The following is a 16501-nucleotide window of genomic DNA, read 5'->3' on the forward strand; positions in this document are numbered from 1 at the left end:
AGTTCTAATGTAAATTATCCCTCCAGGCAGTGTAATATTTTAACCTGAACTATTGCAATCATTATTTTGGCACACAGACTGGGCAAAAGAGGAGAGAGCAGGCGATTGCCCCAGGAAAGCTTATTCTAATATGGATGTTCTCTTGTTTCACTGAGGAAGTCAATGTCCTAAATTGACCGTTCTGTAACATTCATTTCCAAACCCAAACTCTCAATGTTTCTCCCAAAACCACTTCTTCTGCAGTTTCCCCCATATCCATAAAAGGCAACTTCATTCTTCCGGTTGCTCAGAGCAAAAAACTTTGGAGTCACCCTTGATTCTTGATTTTCTCTCACACTCCACATCCGGTATGTCAGCAAATCTTATTGGCTTTACTTTTAAAATATATCCAGAACCTGACCAGTTCCCCCAATCCCTTCTGCCATCACTCTGATTCCTAATCATCATTTGCCTGGATTACCTCGAGAGCTTCCTAGCCCATGTCTGCCTTTTCCTATCTCAGTTACTCTGCAGTTACTGCTCTGCCTAAAACCTCCAAGGGTTCCTTCTCACTCAGGGTAAAGTCAAGAGCCTTGCAATGATCTATAGGCCCTATGTCATCTGCCATCTACTACCTTTTTGACCTCATTTCCTGCTATTTACTTCATTCGGTCTTTCCAGTCAAAATGCCTTCTTCTCTGTTTCTGGAACACGTCAGCAGGTTCTTGTCCCTGGGGCTCTCCTCTCCCTCTTCCTTCTACCTAGAATGCTCTTCCCCTAGATGCCATGTATTTACAGGGCTCAAAAGTCACTTTCTCGGTGAGGTTTTCCCAGGACTCCCTATCTAGTATTACATTTCAGTATCCCCATGTCCCCACCCCCAGTTCTTGTCATGCCCTCTCCTTGTAATACTTTTCTTCTTAGGCTTAGTCTGTGTCACTATCTACACAATATATTTTACTTATTTATTTTGTTTATTATCAGTCTCCCCACCAGATTATACACTCCATGAGTACTGGGATTTTTTTTTTCTGTCTGTTTTGCTTACCGCTATTTCCCCAGTGTCTCTCACATAATAGGTACCCAATACATTTTTGTTAAATGTTGCTGAATTTAATACAGAGAAAACTGAAATTATAAACTTTCTACACAAAAGGATAGCTAAAATGTTTTCCACTTACAAACTTGTTAGTTATTCAGAGAGTCCTAATTAATAGTTCTGAAATCAATTTTAATTATCTGGCAACATCATACACCAAACCGAGATATTTATATTTTCTGTTTATCCTACTTTCTGGAACATTTGATAGCAGCTTTTCACCACAAAAACATTTTTAGATTAAAATTACTTTGCCCCCTATGGTTATCTGTGGGCACTGGTAACAAATTGTTTGCTAGTGCTAAGTGAGTCTATGCTGATTGGCCATTGGGAACTCTAACAAACTTTAAATTTCAGCAAAATTTGCCCGGAGACTGCTAATCCTGTGGAAGAAGCCAGGTATTCTGAAGGTAAAAGATATCAGGTAATTTGGCTCTCTTGATATTCTTGATAGCAAATAGCTTTATAATGTAGTTTACATTTTCAAGATATATGCCATCCAATTAGGGAGATCGCTTTTGAAAATAAATGTATATTGAAAGTATTCTCTACTCAGGACAACTGTGTAATATTTAGTGCTTTACTTTATAAAATATAAAATATGTTACCAAGTTCTGGAAATTATCAACTAAAATTGAAAGCTTGGTAGCAACTTCCTCTTTGATTTAGGTGTTAACATTATCAAGATCCACCATAATCCAAAGGCTCTAATTTTACTCTACATCTTCACTTACAAACCAGAATAAGGATAATGTGATCATATTCATAGTTTTAAACCTTATCTGTGCAGATATTTCTACTGATCAGCATTAAGGCATTTGATGGCTTGTATTGTCCTGCTCTCTAAAATACTTGGATGGCTAAATTATAGTTAGTATTAAGATCCTGAAAATTATATTGTTTAGATGAGAATAGCCTAGAGTTTTAGAATATATTTAACAGTTACATTATTTCTTCAAATAAAAATTTTTACCTTGAAATGTTTAAAGATTGCAACAGTATTTAGACTATTATTCCCATCAAAAGTGTTTTCCCCAAATAATCTCAAAGAGTGGTATAAATATTTTATTCTCATATTGGTTGCTATGTGTCTGTGTGGTAGTCAGAAAAATACTTAATATTCATCAAAACCAACAGCTTAGTAATTCACAGTTATATTGACATTTTTTTCAATAATGGCTACTTGACTTAAATGAGCTCACTAGATCCTCTTAGTATATTCACCGAAGTATAAACATGTGCCTTTATCCATAACTAAATGTTAATGTTTAAACTTAATTTTGTTGAGCTCAATATAAAATATTATTTGCCTTTAAATCAACTACATGTAGATTTTTTGTAATAAGATGAAAGAATAAGAACTTACTCAAAATAGTATAGAGTCTTCTTTAAGACTACTGGCTCTGTAGTTACATTGTTTAGATACGAATCCCAGTTCTGCCTCTCTCAATACCTGGGAATTCTAGGGCAAGTTATTTGACTTTCTGTCTAATTCCTATTCTAAAACAGGAGTGGTAATACCCTCTATCTCATAGGGTGTTGTGAGGCTCAATAATTGAATATATGTAAAATTTTTAGAACAGTGGTTGGCTCATTTTAGTATTCAATAAATTTTAGATATTAATATAAGGATTACATAAATTGTTTCACTCTTCAGCCCACAGATGGCTACTAGCTCAGATAAATTGCGGATGAATTTAAGGACATATATTAGGGGGCCATCCTGGTAGCAGACAAGATTTTATTCCTCACAGTAAAGCCTGCTTTGCTGGCACCCATGTAAAGAGTCTGTTATGAGTTGTTACACTAACATCATATTATTATGAATTATACAAATAATCAAATGAAATGATCTCTAAAAACAAAAGGGGAAAGTTTCAGCTGACAATAGAGCAAGTAAATGTATCTATAAAAGTCATTTCTATCAACTGATTTCATTGTTTTAATAATATTGGACAATTTTCACTTTTACATTAGAGTAATTAGACATATGAAGGCTCTTGGGGTAAAGTCTCTACACTTGGATATAAATGTTTTCTTTTTAAACAAGAAAATGGACTAGTAGAAGAAAGATGTTTATATATACTTTTGTGTTTTATTTATTCTTAGGACTACAGTTTGTAATTGGCAATGCTTTAGGGTAAAATATTATTATCTTTTTGCAGAGAGTCTCAAAGATGCAAATTGTCTGTTTGGGACTACTTCTTTTCAGCGTGACCTGGGCAGCACCAGTAAGCATTTACAAATTCAGTTATGCATCGTATTATCTTTTGTCTCTTTATTTTTCTAAGCAATTTTTTTTTAATTAGTAACCCTTACCTACCTCAGCTGCAATAAAGTACCAAACAAAAAGAAAGCATCCATCACTTGACACAAATGTCTATCACCAAGGAGTACCTCAAGAAACGTGTGCTGAATTATAAGACGTCAACATGTGGCCTTTTAGGAAATGCCAAAAAGAGTATTTTTGAGAAAACTAATAGCCAGCCACAGTGTTTCAAATCAGCTAATGTTAATGAGTAAATGCTCTGAGACCCAAATTATAACACATCTAAAGAACTTCTCGATATTTTACTAAACACTGAAAAAAATTTGACTTGACTGTTTTAAGGCTGACCAAATAGATTTTGTAAATACAGTGGCAATGGAAAGAAACCAGACCTTTTCTGTAATTCTTGTAAACACCCCCCCACACACACACACTGAAATCCTGCTAATGATTTTCTCTTCATCAGCAAGGCTAAAGATGGGAAGAAGGACCCCTAAGCCTAACATAAATTGAGGTGCAATTTCTTCTTGTGTCTTTTCTTCCCTCTGATTCACCCAGATGAGTACTCAAGATGTGACTAAATTATCTTGTGAAAATGCTGAGTGTTACCAATATTTTCTGCAGTGCAGACACAGTGCTAATTAGATAATGTCTGAAAAGCATCCTAGCTTTTTAGAACAACAATTTCAGTTGGAGAGCATGAAACAAGTAGTCATTCCATTGCCAAAAGTACTTAAATATAGGTCCTGAGCCAGTGAGTGACCAGTTGGGTAACCCAGTGATGAGCATGAACCATGCCATCCAGTGAGGACAGAAGAAGTTGGAGAAAGCATGGCCCCTCTTAGCGCATATCCTTCGACAGTCCTGTGGTGGGCCATACTGGTTAAAATAGACATCTACCAGGCCCAAATCACACAACTCAGCTCAGTCACAACCACAGAGGCATGTGCTTAGGCATGACAGGAGTTGATTGGTTCTGCTGACCCAGCTCAATCCCCCACCAGCTGAGAATGAAGCTATTTTGAGCAACACATTCCAAGGAACAGCTGGAGTGGCATCTTCTGACCATTTTCCAGTAAATGTTATGTCAATATCAATCCGGTGACCACAGGTCAAGAGAAGGTGCCGGCATTCCTCCTTAGAAGGAGACAATGCCTTCTCCATTATAGGGCCACACTGCAAAGTGGGTGTGGGGGGGAGAAGGGAGGGATGCATATTTCAAATGAAAAAGGCTCAGCAAGGGCATAGAGACAAAATTTGGAATTATGAGTGGCTAAATGTGATGTTTTCTCCCAGATAGATTCCATTTGAGCAATTACCTAAATTATTTATTAATTGATTATGGTATCAGAAATTAGAATATATTGAGTCACTTATATCCGTTTTGGAATTATAATCGAAATTCAAACTGTAGGAGAAAAAAAGGTTTACTCAACCTTCTTTGGGTTCATGGCTCTGTCAGAAAATTAAACTGATTAGACAGATTAACAGGAGAAAAGCATGCCAACGTTACTAAATGTCTATGTGTGCATGGGAGCTGTCGTAAGAGAATGAAGACCCAAAAAGGTGACCAAAGCAGGAAGCTTTTATACCTTTCAGACAAAGAAACAATAAATTTGTGAAAAATTGATAAGACAAAGGGATTTGGGCTGAAGTTAATCCAACTAGGTCTAGATAGTCCTTAAATTCCTTCATGAGGAAGATTAGGGTTAGTTTAACAAAATTTGTGGATTCCTCCCGTGTCTTCTCCGAACTGATGAGAACTGGTCCCCAGTAACAGGAGAATTTGTTTCCTGCCTGTAGGCAGAAAAGGGGGAACTTTTTCTGCATTTATGACTAAATTGCTTTCAGTTCAAGATAATTTTTATGTCAAAGAAACGTATTTTGGAGGTGACATTCTGGTTTCCTTCAAAAACAAAATTTGAAAGTGGAAGAAAACAAAAGATGGATATGGGGCCATGCAATTCAATTAATATTCATCAACATGCAGTTAGACTACAAAGACTTTATTATAAGTTACTTTGTTGTAAGTTCATGACTTATTATTGCAAACTTTTTTAAGGTGCTCTATACTGCCAAGTATGCTTTTAATTCATGGGTGTGTGTGTTCTATGAGAAGATGCTGAATACCCCAAACCACCATTTTTTTCTCTTGCTTAGTATCTACCCATCTCATTTTTATGTTTTCTCTTTCCTACAGCCCCATATGCAGAATTATTTTCACTGTTTTGATAGTTTTGAGAAATGAGGCAGTGATCTAAATTTACATGCATAAGAGAATAAAAAAACAGTGTTAAAAAAAGTCAATAATGGATGGAATTATAAAATATGCCTTGAAGGTACTTAATGTAAACTTCAGAAACATTTCCTCTTATTATTAAATATGGTTTTTTGGCAGAGAGCAGACCAATTAAAAATTTATTATTTTAAACTTGGGACTTTGAGACAAAGGATTTGGTTAAAATATCTCCTTTACTTCTACAACTACTACCGGCTGTTTAAGTGTAGATAATTTTATTTCTTCTACTGCCTATCTCACAGGGGAATCAGATGAGATTAGGTATACAAAGGCAGTTTACAAACTGTAAAGTGCTATGTAAATATAAGGTGTTATTAACAAACTATTTTGTTTCTAGGATGTAATGGAATGTTAGGCCTTGGAGCCAAGCCAATAGGGCACTTTTACTAAAGTTTTGAGTTTATTTCTGAGACAAATTTATCAGTCAGGGTCCAGTCAGGAAAATAAAATAAAAATAAAACTCTCATGACAGGGAGTTCAGTAGAAGGATTTTATTTGGAGAATAGTTATAACGTATAGGACAAACAGAAAGCAAATCATGGGTAGTGAGGCAACCCAAAAATTAAAATTACTACCACCCCTTGGGCTGAAGAAACAAGGAAGGAGGTGGTGTTCTCAGTGCCCTGAGTGGGAGGAGGGGCCCCAGCAGAGGCAGGACCACAAAAGAGATGTGTCCAATCCCAGAGATGCAGCCCCAAACAGAGAAAGCAGGAAAAGACATACCTTGGCCCCTCTCTCCTTCTACCTTCCAATCTCAGGCTAGGCCTCCCGTAGGCCAAACCCAGACTGAAGCCAGATGGCAAAGTTGCTCGGGAAATGTAGTTTGTAGAGGTCATTCCTGAGAGAACAGAAGTACAATATCTGAAAGTGTAATTGCCTGTATTTTATTGTAGAAAAATACAGAACGTTAAGGTTTATTCAGGAAGAATACTGTCTGGGTGGATAAGACCTTTTTATTTCATCTTTCCCTTGAGGGGTTCTGTCTCTTCTACGACTGATATACCACCATGATGCCTGTTTCCACTTTAGCACATGCATTTAAACACAAACCAGTCCCACCCATTGGTTCCTTTTCCCAAATCTGAGATAACCTAGGAGTTTCAAAAATTAATAAGAAAATTAAAATACTGGGAATAAAAGAATTGTTATGTCTGCTCTTCCACAGCAAGCTTGCTCCAAAATTCTCAGGTTTTCTTCTGCATGCTCTCCTGTGACACCAAAATTTTAGTCCAAAAGCCTGGAACACACTGCCTGGATCTATTCCTTCCTAGTTTCTGGCCTTTCTCCACCTCAATAGCTACCTCTCACCCCAGGTACTCTCAAGATCTTTGGACATGTCTATGTCAGATCACAAGAAAATATTTGTCCTGATCCGTAGGCCACTCCATTTTCCTTTCCCAGACAGAAATCTCTGCTCGGGTGACTGGCAACAACAAAGTCCCATCCTTGGATGTGGTCCTACCCCCTATGTACAGGGCTATGGTTTTACTTTTGCTGGACCAGCAGCAGCAGCATCTCTTTGCTCGCATAGCAATCACTAAACTTATGCAATCCGTGCACACATATACTCCACATCACTGGACTCTGATTTTGGTTCACTGATACTACACAACTCCCAGTGTGCCAGTGAAAACTTATTTTTCAGTTGATAACAGCAACATCCACGCTTCCACGTCTGGAGCGACACCCCTCCCCAACCTGACCAATTCTCCTGTGCTTGAGTATGGTTCTAATGGGGATGGCATTGTCTCCCTCTGGTGGAAGAATGCTGGCACCCTCTTTTGTAAGACTAAAATATTAATGTAATGTAGCCATCTTCTTTGGTTGGAATGATTTTTCACATTGCATAATACAACCCAGTAAGAGAAAAAATATATGAGACTTTTATTGTTGGCAGAAATGGACGAAAGAATGAATGTTTGGTGAAGTTTTATTTCTTGTTTCCTTCCAGGCATTTCAGCCACAGACTGAGAAAACTAAGGAAGACTGTGTGGAAGAACAGAGGGTAAACAGAATTATTCCTCTCAAATAAATCTATTTCAACTCAGCAAAGAAAAAAAAAAAACTCATGAGAGGAAATTTTTAACTGTTAAAATATTCCTGTGCGCTTAGAATGGAATTGCAAAATTACACAACATAATTTTGGCACTTAATTCAGACACTTTTGATAGAAAAAAGAAACATTCTGAATGGGGATTTGTATCTCTTCACTGTGATTTCATTCTTCAGAGGGAGAAGTGAGTAAAAATCCTGGCGTATTATTAGCGAACTATTTTCCCACACAGGTACAGGAGAACAAAACAACAAATAAGGGAGCAAACAAAGGGAAGGGAGTTAACCAATCTTAATGTGGAATTCTGTTTACATGGAGTTAGTTTTCCATATGCGTGCAGAAAGCTAAACAAGTATCCTCAGCTTTTCATGTCACCAAATTGCAGCCTACCATGGTATCTCCTGGCAGTCTCAGAAAATTCTGTTCTAGAACCTAACAATCTTCTGTTCTTTATCTCAGCTGAAAATTACAAAGGCAAGAAGGGCAAATGTTAGAGTCTGAATGTTCACACTGTGAGTCTTTCCAACTTGACATCAGACATGAATATTGTAAAATCTGCATTTCTGCTAATCCTTACAGCCCCTCCCACCTGAAAATATTTCCACATGCTCCATTTCCACTGAAATTGGTAATAAAATTAATACACCCTGGGAGAGAGGGCCATTGATAGCCATCCTTAGAGAAAACAGATTCACAGACATGTAGAAAAGAAAGGAGCAAGATTTATCTTTAGGAGCTGGCTGACAGGCGCTCTCCTGTGGTTATAAGAAGCACCACCATTTGACAGAGGCAGAATTTGACTTCTCTTAAGTTAAAGAATATCTTGTACAATCAAAAAGAGAGCCAGACAACATAATAAGATATAAACACATCTTAATACAATGTTATGTTTTTGTAGATAACGTACAAAGGCCACCATGAGAAACATGGGTATTATATTTTTAAGTATGTTTACACCTCATCTGGGAGGAAAAATCAAACTGACATAAAGGTAAGCTGAATTTCTGAGCGAAGATCCTTATCAAGAGCCAAACTCTGGACTAACCCTAAGGGAAACTGTAGAGGAGGAGACAACTTTACTTTTGATGACTCTGGGTTTCTGTCGGTGGTGGGTGCCTTTGTCCTTTTCCCAGCGCCCCTGGCTCCTTAAACATCTCTGCTATAGAACTCTGACACAGATGGGCCACCCCACAGCCTGGCCCCAGTCCTGCCCTGCCTCAGGACCTGCCCCAGCAGGTGTGATACTGGTGGACCCCTGATGCCCGGGTCTTTTTCTTATTGCTTCTGAGTAACATTTGATCTTTTATAAGGAGGGTTTCTGAACATATTCTATCATAATGGTAAGGATTAGAAGACTAATAGGAGAAATCATTTTAGCCTAAAGAGTGACATGTTTTAGTGTCCCTTAAATTCATTCCACTGATGACTCCATCTGGGTCAGAATGCTTGGAAGAGAAAGAATAAGGGCCTTGTCCCTGAAATAGGACAATAATTCTTTTCATTCAGCCCCTTTTTGCAGATTCATTGGCCAAAGAGCTGGAAACAGCTTAAAATGCCATCAGCAAAAGAACTATTTACTTTTTTTTTTCCAAATCTGGCTTCATTTCCCATGAAAGTGGTAGTTCTCTTCAGAATGTTATTTTGTTCTGCTCATTATTCTTTAGATGGCATCTCTAAGACTAACTGCCTGTTAAACTAATTTGTTACATTGAGAAAGTTAAAACTTATTTGTTGTAATAAATATATGTTGAGCTCTTCCTATTGTGCAAGATACTATGTGAGATAAAATGATTGAGAAAACTTAATTCTTTCTTTCCAGGAACTTAGAGTTAGGAAAAAAAAATGACTTATAAAAGTCATTATAAAACTCAAGACAGAAATGTGCAAAGTGCTGTGGGAGTAGTACCCCCCAAAATAGGATTTTAGGGGCTTAGAGTAGAAAAAAATTAGTTTCTAGTCTGCTGTTTAGGGAAAGCTACATAATGGAAATAATTGAGCTGGGCCTTGAAGGATGAATACAATTTGAGCAAACAAGTGGATGAGAGAGGCCATTCCCCGCGAAAAGAATAATATGAATTAGGGCATGGAGATAGAAAGGCAAAGCATAGGAAATCAGCCCAGCCAACTGATACAAGGACCACCATGCAATCAGTGATGCAACCAGAAATCATTTAAAATAACAGATACAAAAATGACTGACCATCACATTCCACAGTTTAAAAGGTGTTTCATGTTTTCATCTATAAAAGAACTCTATTCAGTCTTTAATGAAATGCACACAATTCATTAGTATACAAGCTACTGTTTTTAAAGCAGTCGAAGCACCAGAAAGAAAGCAAAATCTCCCACTGCAGAGTAGGGAAAGAAACAAAATTAAAAGGGAATATCCCGATCTACTGATTTGCTAACACAGCTGCTTAACTCAAAAGGCTATATTCACGATGAGCAAATGAATTTGATTTCAAAGGAAAATATAAATGTCCATGTAAAACTTTCCAAGACTCAATGACTTAAAATAAGTCAAATGTTTAAAATGCTTTTTATTCAGAAATAATTCACTGTAAAGTTTGTTTCTGTTATAGTTTTCCCCACAGGAAAATCTTACCTATTTTCAGAATATTCCTGCCAATATAAAAGATCAGGGAATATCATAACTCCCACAAATAAATAATTTCAAGTTATATCTTAAAGATGCTACAGATGTAACTTTTACATGCTATTAGCCAGTTTCCTAAGAGTAGAAGGCATTTCCATAAGTTATTCTTAATCTTGAGGTTCCAGTATGAGCTGATTCACAATTTCCCCATTGCTTCCAATAGTAAGATACATGTATGAAAGCAAGCAGTCCTCCAAGTAAAATGGTATACTTATTTGCAGACGAAAGAAAGAGAGAAAAAGGAAGTCCAAGCAAAATACATTTTGGATAGCATAGTCAGAGGGGCCACAAGCTCACAGAACCCTCCCAGAGGTGACACTCAGGTAGTACATGGATAGAAGGGTCCAGAACTAGTCCGTCCCTATCTGCCACCACAACGGTTAGGGAGGGACAAAGCCTGGGAAAATAGCTGTGCATCCAATAATCAAACGACTATCACTCCTATCACGCACAACAGGTAGGAAAGCAAACAGCCATTTGATAAAGTTCTGTATGAAATGATAGTTACCATCATTTATATAGACATTGTTCTAGATACACAGACACTGTTCTAGATACTTTACACACTTTATAACATTTCATAAAACCATTTAATTCTCCCAACAATCCTGAAAGGTAGCTATCATTTTTCTTATTTTATGACTAAGAAAGTTGAGCCACAGAGAAGTAAAATAAGGTTTCTAAGATCACACAGCTCATCAACGGCAGAGTTGGGCAACTGACTCTAAATACCCGTGCTCTTTCCGTAGTACACCTACTTTCAACAAGCACTTGGCTGAGGGATCAAGAAAGACCATTTGGCACCTCCAGCCTGCTGTTCGGCTAAATGGGATTCCCCATTATCCTGGCTTCCCTGAATGTGGGCTTTCCATCTCCTTTACCTTCCCTACACACTTGCCCTGTGAGTGCAAGCTTCCAGCTGTCTACACTTTTTTCCTCCATCTGGAAGTGCTCCTGTATTTGCACATATTTAATTAATACATCCAAGAAAATGTCCACATGCTCAATAGAAGCCAACAGACTGAAGCGGTGGCCAAAAAAGACAGGAGAAAATTAAGCTGTATTAGTAAAAACAGGGCTGTGGCCAGGGCAAGAAAGCTACCAGATGCTGTGTGCTCAGGACTGCCCAGGCCACATCAGAGTCTGGGGCCATCTGGGACCCCACAGGCTAAAGGAGATCTGTAGTCAGACGACAGCCCCGAACATAGTGACCTAATAAAAGAGAACTGCAAGTGTCAACTTGGAGAAGAGAAAGCATCCAGTGAGTTTAGGGGAAATCTTAACTTTTCCAAATATTAGGTTGCAAATGAAAGAGGAAATAACCTTAATAATTGTTGCATCAGTTACTAGGTGCAGGTTTTAAAAAAACTTAAAAAAATAGAACATAATGAAAATTAGATTATAAATGAAAAGATCTCACATAAAACATAACAAGCAATCAGCCCGTAAAGTGTTCAAGGAGGGAACAGCTGACCATAGTTCATGAAACTGGGAAGGACTCGTCCTGGGTGACCCCGGGAGGCTGTGATACCTAACCCTGTCTGTAAGTAGGTATTGTTTTTCAAGCTCAGGTGCTACATCCTCACAGCATCAATCTGTCCAATATTAAAGTCGTTCTTTTTCCCTTGTCTTCATTTTTGCAGATCAATATTCCAGTCCATTTTAGTTATTAATCATCTCCTATTTGTACACCAATAGAAGGTTTTTTTTCCTTTGTAATGTTTTTCTTTGGCATAATCCAAACCCAAGTGATTACATCTCAGTCTTGGACACTGCAACATCCTCCTGACTGTTCTTTCTTACCACTATTCTTCCCAAACTGTCGATTTTTATTTTGTTGATCCCTTGCTCATAAACCTTCACTAGCTCTTCATCCTTTGCAAAATAAAACCAAATTCTTTGCCCTTGAGTTTCAGGTCTACAGCTCTCCAGCCCTCTGTATGTCTGTGAGAACCCCAGTTAGATGTGAGGTCCCTGCCCCACCGCCCCACACCCCCTTCTCTGCCCCCGCAGGACTACTGCCTCTATCATTCCATGAGTCATCAGGCATTGCTCAGTGCATGTGGCACACAGCCCAATTTCCTACATGTCCCCGTCCCTCAATTGATAGCTCTTATTTTCATTTCATATTACTCACCAGTTCATATTACTGACCAGGCCTATGTCATGGTGTTGTCAATTTTATCTCACCCTACAATTTGGAAGTGGAGAGAAAGTATGTTATTTATTTTGTCTATAATTGCTCTGTTGCTCAAGCGCTCCTACCCGTGGGTTAATGGGAGGGAAGAGAGAGTGTGCAGAAATTAATTTAAATTCAGTCTGTTTAAACTTAAGTTTATCAAATCATTGTAACAGTTCTTTAAGTAAGTCCTTTAGTCTCTTTTGGGTAAAAACACTCAGATCCTCTCCCTCCTCTCTCTCTAAGATGGCATACAGGCATATGAGGCAATGGGGTATGGCTTATACCATCCACTACATACGATATACCATATGTACAAACATGGCTTCCGCCACAGTGGAGGGGAAGATGTGGGATCCTCAGACATGCATGGGCAATGTTGCTTGACCACTTGCAGGCTATCCACCCTGCTTGTATCCTAAGATGAAACCTCTGGCTACCATAGCTTAGGATCAGCCCAGTACAGTCTTGGTTGGGGCCCAGTGGTGCTTCAGTCTCTCTTGGCTCTCATAGACAATTTAGACCCCTCTGTGTTTGAATATGACTCACATTTGTCCATAGTGTATATGTTCCATCTACGTGGCTCCTTTAAGAGCCACCTCACAACCCTCCACAGTGATACCCTCTGGAAAGTTCCTGACCAGACTCTCAGACACTTTCATATCTAGCCTGTGGCACAGAAATACTGTGAGTGGCATGGGCAAAGTTGCTGTCAGCCCCTTTTTCTTTTTGACCACATTGTTCTGCCAAGCTTATTGCAACTTGGCTGCACCTCAGGTTGGTAAAGTACAGCCTATGAAGCAGCCTCTTTACAGACTAACCACCCCCCCCCCGCCAAAAGGACAAACTGAGATACATGTATAAACACTTTACTTTCCTTCTTCACTTTCTCTTTTGCATCCCATTATCACTTGAGGACTTTCTTTATCTAGATCTCCATTACTTAAACTTTATGACCTAGAACTGTAGTTCTCAAATATAGTCTACAGACCAGCAGCTATCAACATCAGCTGGGAAATGTTATTAAATGCAAACGCTAGAGCCCCATCCCAGATCTACTGGATCAGAAACTCTGGCCATTGGTTCGAACAATTTTTATTTTATCAAGCCTTCTGATAAATGGTTTTGATAAATGCTAAATTTGGGAACTATTAATCTAAACTATCAAATTTGGTTTATTACATGACAAACAGGGAAGAAAAGAAAATTAGTGAATCCTTTTTCTGACAATAGCTGGGTTTGCAACACTTGCTGCAAATCCTTTGTTTGAATGTCAGAAGCTGAGTATTACCTAGATTAATCTATTTGTCCATTTTCTGAAAACAGGGGACAAAAAGAAGAAATGAAAAGAAAAAATTTTCCTCTAGGCAGATGAATACCTCTGAAGACCAGGGCAAGAACACACACAAACATACACACACAGAAAAGGAGAGAGAGAATAATTATTTTTTAAAATATGAATTCCATTTCACTTGCCATGACTTATGCGAGAAGAGGACAGCATTTTTTTTTTTTGCTAAAAATATTACTATTATCAATTTGCATTTAAACATCTTATTGTTTGGTGTGGTATTCACAAAAATTTTAATAGTGAACTTTCCACTTTTAGTCCAAATATTTGTCTTTGTCTCAACAACAAATAATGTTGTCGTTGAGATTTTAACCATGATTTCAATTTCGTTTATTTTAGCAATTATGTTTCTATGTTTAGGAAGGACCACTCTTGAATCATATGCTCCTTAAATTCAGGTCCTCCTTCAAAATTGAGCCCTAATCTACATTTCCAAATCTATTTCTCATTCACTTCTTTAGGATTTCTCTGTTCAAAACACAAAGTTTTATTCATATTATCTTTCAAATGTTTCCTGTTTCCAGGCATTTGAATACGCCACTTTTTCTTAAAATATCCTCACTACTTTCCTATCACATATCTGGACCTTACCCATCCTTCAAACCTTCTTCATTCTTTATCCATGACACTTGCTTTGACCATTCCAAAATTATCTCTACCAACAAACCTCTATTGAGTTAATAGTCTTTCTCTTAAGCATCTGGTGGGTAATTGTTTTTAAATTGCTTGGGAATTATTGATTTTTTAAAATTTAACATAAAATAATACTTTATGTTGAAAATTATACTTTAGCAGGAAGAAAAAAACAAAGACAATATTGCTCTTCAAAATCCTGGTAAGAGAAGAAATCAAGAGCCAGCACCTAGAGAAAACATTGCCCAGGAAAGAGAGAAAAACCCATCCATTCTTGGAGCCAATGAAAATAACCAAAGTAGCAAAACCCAAACTCTTTTTGAAAACAGACAGACAACAAATGAAGATGATTGTATTAATAACAAAGGAAATGCCCACAGGGACCTAAAGATGTCCATTTATCCTGAATCCACTGGGAATAATGGGGCTGAGGATGGAGACAACGCTATCAACAAACTACGTGACCAAGAAGAATATGGTACAGCTCTCATCAGAAATAATATGCAACATGTAATGGAGCCAAGGACTCTGACTGAACTCTTGGCAGAAGAAAACAAAGCGATGAAACCCAGGAACGTTCTAAGCAAAATTCCAGCAAGGGTGAACTATGTTAAAGTCCCCTCAAAAGATAGGAAGAGTTATCAAAGAGATCCCCAAGCCCAGAATAGTCCAGTTAAAAGCAAAAGCACCTACCATACCCAACACAACATTGGCTATCCAAAACAGCTCCCCAAAGTCAAAAAAATCCCCAGTGATTTTGAAGGCAGTGGTTACCCAGATCTTCAAGAAAGGGGCGACAATGATATCTCTCCTTTCAGTGGAGATGGTCAACCTTTTAAGGACATTTCTGGTAAGGGAGAACCTATTGGTCCTGACCTAAAAGGTGCAGATGTTCAAACAGAGTTTTCTGGCCCAAGTGAAACTGATACTATTGGTCCTGATGCGAGAGGGCCAGGTTATAATGAGATCCCAGAAAAAGAAGAAGGTGGCAGAAGTACCATTGGAACCAGGGATGAAAATAGAAAAGGGGCAAGCACTGCTGATGTGAGTCTAGTGGAGGGCAGCAACGATATCATAGGTAGCACCAACTTTAAGGATCTCCCTGGAAAAGAAGGAAACAGAGTAGATGTCAACAGCCAAAATGCTCACCAAGGGAAAGTAGAATTTCATTACCCTCATCCACCCTCAAAAGAGAAAAAGAAAGAAGGCAGTAGTGATGTTGCTGAAAGTGCTAATTATAATGAAATTCCAAAAAATGGCAAAGGTAGTAGCCGAAAAGATACGGAGTCTTCTAACCAGAATCAAGTAATCTCAACTGGAAAACAAAGATTTCCCAGTGAGGGCAAAAGTCGGGGCCGGCTCTCTCCTTCTCATGATCTTGATAATGAAATTAAAAATGAAATAGGTTCCCATAATGGCCTCAATAATGAGGAGACTATAATAACACAGAGCAGAAAAAATCATTATGTACCCCACAGACACAATTCTACACGGAATAAGGGTGTGCCACAAAGGAAAGGCTCCTGGGGTTACAGAAAACCCCACTCCAGGAGAAGGTTTAGCCCCCCTAGGAAGTATGACAGCAGTGAATCATCTGACAGTGGCAGTTCCAGTGAGAGTAATGGTGATTAGCCCACTAGAAATTCCCAGCGGGATAAAGCTTCAGATATCTAGTCATCTGTAACCTAACAGAAAAGGAGAGCACCTGAGAGCGGACCAGATGAGAAAGGGCAGATCAGAGAATGGAGTAAGCCAAGAAATCTGGCCTCCTGGGGAGATTTGTTGCTCTCGTAATGGTCACAGTATGAGGTTCTATTCAAAGTCATGACGCTTTTTTTCAAGAAGAAAAATTAATTAAGGTTATGTGGAATAGGTAACATTTGAATAGATGTCATTTAAAACTAGTTTGTGAGTGTCACAAAAGCCTGCGTTTGTTGTTTGCTTTATAGATATGAAAAGCAACAATATCGCTCATATGATAAT

General features: G+C 38.2%; 1 protein-coding gene across 1 annotated transcript; it reads left to right on the top strand.

The window, feature by feature from the left end:
- The first annotated feature begins 1437 nt into the window (after positions 1-1437).
- Positions 1438-16150, top strand: MEPE (matrix extracellular phosphoglycoprotein). The gene is made up of 5 exons (XM_025873455.2): positions 1438-1502; positions 3244-3309; positions 7598-7651; positions 8598-8690; positions 14678-16150. Exons 2-5 carry the CDS (start codon positions 3256-3258, stop codon positions 16148-16150), a joined length of 1674 nt encoding a protein of 557 aa, XP_025729240.1. The 5' UTR covers positions 1438-1502; positions 3244-3255.
- The last annotated feature ends 351 nt before the right edge of the window (positions 16151-16501 follow it).

This window comes from Callorhinus ursinus, unplaced genomic scaffold, assembly GCF_003265705.2.
Source record: "Callorhinus ursinus isolate GAN/ISIS: 27379988/994484 unplaced genomic scaffold, GSC_fseal_2.0 scaffold4, whole genome shotgun sequence".
NCBI lineage: Eukaryota > Metazoa > Chordata > Mammalia > Carnivora > Otariidae > Callorhinus > Callorhinus ursinus.